Raw genomic sequence first — 7,695 nt, forward strand, 5'->3', positions numbered from 1 at the left:
TCCATTCAGCCACTCAGTGAACTGGGAAACACATCCTAAACAGCAATAGATATACATACATATTTGGGCCCAAACCTTATACCGTATCCAAATGTACGCCCAATGTAGAGTTCATGACTTTTTAATGACTCGGATAATATTTCTTTTTTGTGATTTCATTTCACCTCACAAGTAAAAAAATTGTCAAGATAATTCACACAGTTCAACAATAAATTATACACAGCTTGAGTGGTTCACAAATTTGGTTAGTCAAATTGATCCGGGTAATAAGGGAGTAGAAATGCACTTCACGAATGGTAGTGAGGAAATGAAAAATTTAGAATATAAAGCGTCATTCTCAAACACGCGTAAGATCCTGAAATTACTCATTGTCGGGAAACCCCAAGTCGTGCCGCTATTAACCACTTCATAGTCATAAGCGCACCGGTGCGCTCTCCTTCGTATTTAAGGCTATGACTCGAAATTAATTTTGGTTTCTTCACAGCGACATCTAAAAATATCCTGTGATTTTATTGAAATTGAAAAAAGTCAAAAAAGATTCAAAGGTTGGCACTAAACACATATAATAAAATAATCGAATCAGTTTCTACAAACGCGTGACCATTAAGTGGTTTACCAACATCAGATTTATCCAGAATAAATATCCAGCTATTAGGTGAATAAAAATGCATGGTTAAAATGACCATTGTTTGAAAGCTGGTTTGAAAATTAGAAATTCAAGAATTAAACATGTGGAATAATTGATTTTATATTGAAATGTACATCGTACAAGTTACAAAATTGCTAATTGATATTAAATTTTCAATCACCAATATTCAATTAGCAAAAATTTCCATATTCAATATGACGGTTATGAAGAGCGAAAGGAAGTTGGTTTTAAATTTGTATAATTAAGACTGTGAAAAAGAAATATTTCGCATGTATTGTATTGCGCAACAAGAAGTGCTCTCGTTGTTTCATGAGAAACGTTGAATGTGGAAATGTCTACTAATTGAATATTGGTAATTGAAAATTTAATATCAATTAGCAATTTTGTAACTTGTACTGTATATATGTATGTACATTTCAATATAAAATATATATGCTAATTTGGGAGTAAAACATACACTTGCAATAAATGGAGGCTGATGCACAAATTCTGGTGACTTTTTCAATTTCTGACGGAATCAACAGGCAAAATTATATAAGAATCAATTATAATTGTTCCGGTAGCAAAACCATTGTTTTACAGTGATATTGACGAAATAATATATTTGAATAAGGCTATATATCTTCTGAAATCTACTATTTGGATATTAATACTTTTTCAACATGAAGGTTTGATACAGATGGACGTTTGTACATATACGATAACTCAATTTTGGTAAAAATTGGACATACAATATCTGTGCACCAAGCCATTGATGTACATACATTCATATAGGTATGTATTATTGTGTAATGTATATAGAAAATATTTTGATCAAATACATATATTGGGAAGATTGTTAAATTTAAAAAAATGAATAAAGCAAAATTTGTAAAAATAATATAACAATCGTTGTTTTTCAGCCTTTTCCTAGATAATAGTCGTTAAATATAATTTCCAAAAGTAGATGAACTTATCACGTTTTCCAACAACCAGGGATCAATGTCGGGCAATATTCCATCAAGCCATGCCTTATTTTTCGCTATCAGGGATTGAGCTCTAACTACAGCTTTCTTCTCATTCTTCGTAAAATCTGCGGTCTCGGCGAATTCATTAAACTGTAATAAATTATAATAAAAATATTTTTTTAAATAAAAAAAACTGTAAAAATATAATCAAAATTATATCGTATAATATATACACACTTGATCCAAATTTTCCTTGGTGACGATGAAATTTGCTATTTGGTTGATTATAGATACCGTATACATAGGCATGCTGTAAAAGACATGGGTTAGATTCAATAATTATATTTATTAATAAGATGTTTTAATTCAAATAAAAAAATAAAAAATAAACGTGATTACATGGATTTGATAGTGGGGAAGTTCGTCGTAATGAATTTTACGGCTTGATCAACACCCACATGTCCAGAATTAATTACAGATTTTACAACAGTGTACCTGTGGCTACTGTCGAACAGTCCAGAATTATTTGTTACAGTTAACATTAAGTAACTGAAAGATATAATACAATTATTTTCAGATTTTGTGAATTCGCGTATTTATAAGAAAAACCCTTTTATTATTTTTATGTGATTTATTGTTCGAAACTCATTCCACAAGACTTACTCTTGAAGGATTGTAACATCCTCGGAGCAGGCAAGATATGTGAGAATGGTGTCCTTTTCAGAATCGGACGTTGAGTTGATGTACTTATTCCAGAAGAATTTCCACAAGTCCTCCGTGGCGTCGCGAAATCCCGAACAATAAACAGAATCCTTCACATCAGGATCAGTCGTCGCGTCTTAATAATAAAATAAAGTGATTAATAAATTAAAATAAAATGAGTAAATGAATAAATTAAAAGAAAAAGTAAAATAAAACAAAACTTTAGATAAACTTACTATAATTTTGGGTTAAAAGTTCAAGTTTCCTGTTAGAATTTTTCCTGCAGTCGTTATTTCCTGCGTTACAAGCAATGTCCAAAATTACATTTCTTTTCATTCTTGTGATATAATCGTCATTTGGTTTCGGTTCAAAACCTATGCTTTGGTAAACTTTATTGGTGATTTGAAGTAAAAATTCCTAAAAGTTATTAATAAATGAAATTGTTATTCACTGAAATATATTACATATGTACATATATTTATTATGGGCTAAGCAACAAAATCGAATTTTTGATTTCCATCGATGGATCTACCGATGTAAGTAGAAAATTGCCTCCTATCAAGGAAACGTCAAATGATAAAAAAATCGTCGTGACAAGGTTATTTTGATCTCCTTATATTTCACAAAAGTTTTTTGGCATTTTTTGTATTCAAACCCAAGGAAGCTCTCAACGACTTTAATTTTCAAAATAATAACTGTGACATGAAAAAATTATGATTTTCTGACAAGAACGCTTTTCCTATACAACTACTAATTTTGAGCGCGCTTTATATTGGGGATTTTCAGGCGAAATGGCGTATTTGAACTCCTGCTAATCGGCTAAAACTAGTTTTATGATTGAGTAATTTACGTGACTCGTTTATTTAAATTTCATTAATATCTTGCGTATATATTTTTTAAGACTAAAAAATATTAAATTATTGAAGGCCACATATGTAGTCAGTTATGTATTTTAAATACCGTATATTTATTAAAATTGGTAGCAGCTGGCATCATCAAGCTTAATGTTTTTATTCTAGGTAAGACAGCCCACCAAGGAATGTAATCGGTTTCTTCTTTTAAGTGGAATAACAAATCAAATGCCGTGGTGTAATTCTATAAAAAAAAGTGTCATAGCATTAATAAATAACCAAATTCATGTTGTTTTATTTTCAAAAACTGAAAAACAAACCAGACGTAACGTTCTCGCCAATTCTAAAGAATCATCAACTAATTGAACTCTATTTAAAAGATGAATACTGCTGAGGTTAGCCTTCAAAGCTTCCGTCAAAAGTTTCCAATTCTTGTCGTCGTACATCACACGATAGTAACCTAATACATGATTACAATGAAATTTAGAAATAATTTAATACATAAAGAAGATAAAACGAAAAACGAATCAAAGCACTATACCAGTTCCTTGCTTGTTAAATATAAACCAACTATCTTCGTCTAACTCCAAGGGTATATTTAAAACGGTATCGTTTGGGCTGAACCATCTTTGCACTAACGTATTCTCAAAATCACCCCCTTTAGATGTGACCCAAGTTATTGGAATCCACCATTTTTCGGAAGACGTAATATTCTTTTTATGAAACCGTGACTGAAAAAATCGCATCATTTCAATTAATTTATGCGTATATTAAAATGTGCATCAATAGTAATACATATGTATTTACTCATACTTGTTTCAGCATTATGGATCCGTTGTTACCACTTGTGGCCGTGACCAGAGGATATCCAGGTTGAGTTGACCAAATTCCAAAGATATCTGTAACTGTTAAATCATCTGGTAGTATATTTTTTCCATCGGCTGCTGCTTGAAGACCGTCGAATAGTTTTTGTGGCTCTGCAAGGCCTAGAGGACTAAAATCAAGATACACATGTTTTCAATGCTTTTTAATTTAGAATTAAAGTTATATTAAATATAGTTATAGAAATTACTTAGATTTCAAATAATTGTGGAGACCTTGTCTAAAAATTGCCGTTCCTAAGATATGTTCCATCATTCTTATCACACTTCCATATAAAAGACATATAATTTTTACATGAAAAAAATGCTACAGAATACATGGCTAAATATTTGGTACGTCAAAAAGCACATTTTGCATACGCTATTTCGTTTGAATTAAATAAAACCTCTATTGGGGAGGCGACAGAAGATGTCATTGGGTTACTAGATTCTTCAGAATCTATTTTCATGGCTCTATGAACTACTTCAACGTATTGGTCCATTGTTCGCCATTCTGGTGCAACCTTTTAGAAAGTATAAAAATTTTATTCTACATACATACTTTTATTTAAATTATAATACTTAAAAATCAATTATACTTCTTGGGTAATGTAATGTTCAAAATAAGTGCCAAATCCTTCACTTAGCCACAGATAATCCCACCATGCTGGACTGACTTCGTCCCCAAACCACAGGTGGCTAATTTCGTGGGACATCGCTGTAGCAATTCGCTGCTTCCCTGTCGTAGGTGTAACTCCAGGAATATCCAACAAATTGTTCTCTCTAGAGTGCAAATGGTACATCAAATATAAAAAGTCAAAAGTATTTTATAGAGTTCAAATAAATTCTTACTCATATATGATAAGACCCCAATTTTCCATACCACCTGCTGCGTTCGGAATGGCGATGTTGTCTAGCTTTTTGAGCGCATATGTGATGTTGGTGTATTTTTCCATACAGTTGATACTCTTCTCGCCGAAATCCAGAGCGAAATCCATATAAGGTTCAGTGTTGGGTTTGCTAAATATTCTGAACTTCTTCGGGAACACTTGAGATGGTCGATCAAGATTGGATTTGTAAATAAAGTCAGTGATTGCGAAAGCAATCAAGTAAGAAGACATTCGAAGCGTTGGTTCAAATGCGAAAAATAAGCTCAAATGTAAAATTTAAAAAAAAAATCTGTACGCTTAAATCTATTATTGTATGGCAGAGGAGAATGTAATTTCTAGCAAAATAGATTAAAGGATAACATTCAAGTCAAAAAGGTTAAACGACAAAAGTACAATATTTGACAAAGTACCGTGCTTTTCCCAAACCTTTTGGTATTGTTGGTGTCCTTGTAAGAACTCAAGTAAACTGCATCGTCTCCGTACATACCCACATAGTTTATATTGATAACCAGTGGCGGCTCGTGATAATTTTTAGTGGCGGGGCTGCACTGAAAAGATGTCTAAAACATGTCACCATAATTGTTCTATCATGTCATAACAGTACGACCATAATTGTTCTATCATGTCATAACATAACAGTTTTGGCGTACGACCACTTACATGTGGATTTAAGTACTATTGAAAAATACCATTAACGGGGAGCGTCCAAACGCGATGAAGATTACGAAAAATACGCTGCTACTCCAGTAAGATTGCTAAAAAAAATTCGCGCTTGCTGGTTTCGCGACCCGGCTTTCTCAACAACTAAATTAAGTTGATGAGCATAACAGTGAACGAAGTGTGCATTTTTATAAGTTGGTTTCAAAATTTTCTGTACACCTCCCCTCTCTCCGCTCATTACAGCGGCACCGTCGTAAGTTTGAGCAATAAGTTTTTCATTGTCATCGTTTAAAACTAGTTTTAATTGTTCAGTAATGCATGCGCTCTTATTTTCCGGATTAAAAAAAACCCCAAAACCTTTCAAAAACTTTACCCCCTAATTCGTAACGAAAAACATTAACCTGTTGACAATGTATCGATACATCGGTTGTTTCATCTGCCATAACAGCTAGATAAGTTGCTTTTTTTATTTCAGCACTTATTTGTTCCCTACACACGTTCAAAATAAAATCTAAAAGTTCATTTTGAATAGTTTTTGATGTCCCTTTAAAAACCGAAGAAGTTTGAAAATGTTTTTTTAAAGAATCGTCGAAATTTTGTGAATATTCTAGATGCCCCCGAAAAACTCCTGTATTTTTTGAATTATCTGTTTCATCGTGTCCCCTCATTGGCATTTCAAATTTACCGCAAAATTTAATCAATAATTTTAAATAAAACATCCCGATTTTTTTTGACGTTTTCGTTATGCTTATCTATTTCCCGCCGACAAGCTTCGCTTAAATGGGTTTTTATATTAGCCGATCCAAAAATCGTGATATTACACACATTTTTTAAGTGTTCGACACTTCCCTCGTGTTATTTAATTTTATCGTTTAAATGTTTTAAGTCAATAACTCCTGTTTTATAAATGTCTGGATTAAATTTTCGCGAGTAACTAAAAGATCTACTAGTTGCAGGCTGTGAAATAATTAAATTGGGCGTGAGGCAGCCTAATGCTTTTATAGCGACTTTTTCGGTAAGTTCTAGTCGCGAAAAGTGCAAATTTTGTAAATATTTTACTGAATTCTTTTTTCTTCCATTTTTAAAAGAAAAAAAATCTTAATATATTTAAATAAAAATTACGAGAAAAAGTTAAACAGATTTGAAAAAAGTTTGCTGTTATCAAAATGAAAACGACTCACCGAAGTTTTGATGAGGGATCGTACACAACCAATTAAGAGTAACGAAAACGAATAAAGCTGTGATCGTGCGATTCAACTAATCAAATGTAAGATCAAGCGCGCGAAATCTTACACAAACTGACAGATGAATGTCGTTTAACAGGCGAAGGCTGCCGACTATCCAGCCCAAAACGCCAGAGTGAGTGAAAGAGAAAGAGCTATCTGCAGTTGCAAATAGCTCTTTCTCTTTCTCGTTTCGCAACTCCGGGCTGCGTGGCGTTCAGGGCGGCGCTGTAAAACTTTACAGCCAGTACAACAACATTTTAATTCATCTGTCACCATATAAGTTAGTGGGGTCTTCGAAACGGTCAACATTACTTACAATATTACCCTTTTGGATATGGGTGATATTGTAAGTAATATTTACTCTGTCGAAGGCCCCAATAGTTCGTCCATCCAACTAATAAAAAAATATCATTAATAAATAAAATATTAAATGTATTATTAATATATTTTAGAATTTTATAGGAGGGGCTGCAGCCCGGCAGCCCATTAGGACGAGCCGCCACTGTTGATAACGTAAATTTGGTTGACGGTCAAGTTTTGAGTTAATTTAATGGTCAAAAAGTACGTGTCATCCGTAGCTGATGTATGGCGATCGTATAAGTTGACGTTTGATTCCTTGGCCATGACGGTTATGTTATTAATGACCTTTACATTTGAATGAAGTATTATTTTGTTGGCTGGGGTATTAGTCGTTATATGGATGGCAATTTCGCCAGTGAATGGGGATCAATTCTTAAAATGATGGTGTAGTACGAAGGTATCGTTGGTCCAGGAAGTCGGTATTTGGCGTAATCAGCTTTTTGCTTTGGGAGTGGTTCTAGATCGGCTTTTGACCTTAGAAAAGGCCGCAAATCGTTGGATGCTGATACCAAAGTAGCCATAGTCAATATAAAAATTGGTGTCATATCTG

The 7,695-nt window shown here is 33.1% G+C and overlaps 2 protein-coding genes across 2 annotated transcripts in view; both read right to left on the minus strand.

Annotated features, from left to right (window-relative positions):
* LOC143918863 (aminopeptidase N-like) overlaps positions 1–4,299 on the minus strand; it is a 184,188-nt gene extending 179,889 nt beyond the window's left edge. The window contains exons 1-9 of the mRNA XM_077440946.1: positions 4,222–4,299; positions 3,963–4,143; positions 3,691–3,880; positions 3,470–3,609; positions 3,259–3,393; positions 2,535–2,715; positions 2,260–2,434; positions 1,996–2,145; positions 1,834–1,906 (exon numbers count right to left, since the gene is read on the minus strand). Coding sequence (XP_077297072.1) covers positions 1,834–1,906; positions 1,996–2,145; positions 2,260–2,434; positions 2,535–2,715; positions 3,259–3,393; positions 3,470–3,609; positions 3,691–3,880; positions 3,963–4,143; positions 4,222–4,286 — 1,290 coding nt within the window. The 5' untranslated portion in view covers positions 4,287–4,299. The remainder of the gene's footprint in view (positions 1–1,833; positions 1,907–1,995; positions 2,146–2,259; positions 2,435–2,534; positions 2,716–3,258; positions 3,394–3,469; positions 3,610–3,690; positions 3,881–3,962; positions 4,144–4,221) is intronic.
* A 69-nt stretch (positions 4,300–4,368) lies between these two features.
* On the minus strand, positions 4,369–5,384 carry LOC143918583 (aminopeptidase N-like). The gene is made up of 4 exons (XM_077440522.1): positions 5,326–5,384; positions 4,862–5,161; positions 4,609–4,792; positions 4,369–4,533 (listed from the first exon to the last, which is right to left on the minus strand). Exons 1-4 carry the CDS (start codon positions 5,382–5,384, stop codon positions 4,369–4,371), a joined length of 708 nt encoding a protein of 235 aa, XP_077296648.1.
* Between the last annotated feature and the right edge of the window lie 2,311 nt (positions 5,385–7,695).

The sequence above is a fragment of the Arctopsyche grandis genome, chromosome 11 (genome assembly GCF_051622035.1).
Source record: "Arctopsyche grandis isolate Sample6627 chromosome 11, ASM5162203v2, whole genome shotgun sequence".
In the NCBI taxonomy this organism is placed as follows: Eukaryota; Metazoa; Arthropoda; class Insecta; order Trichoptera; family Hydropsychidae; genus Arctopsyche; species Arctopsyche grandis.

What these genes read in the sequence shown, in the direction of transcription:
- LOC143918583 (XM_077440522.1), bottom strand. Translation starts at nt 5,384, where the DNA reads ATGTACGGAGACGATGCAGTTTACTTGAGTTCTTACAAGGACACCAAC. An exon ending in TGGGGTCTTATCATATATGA is followed by an intron (nt 4,793 to 4,861) that starts GTAAGAATTTAT and finishes TTTGCACTCTAG; the next exon opens with AGAGAACAATTTGTTGGATA. An exon ending in AACATTACATTACCCAAGAA is followed by an intron (nt 4,534 to 4,608) that starts GTATAATTGATT and finishes ACTTTCTAAAAG; the next exon opens with GTTGCACCAGAATGGCGAAC.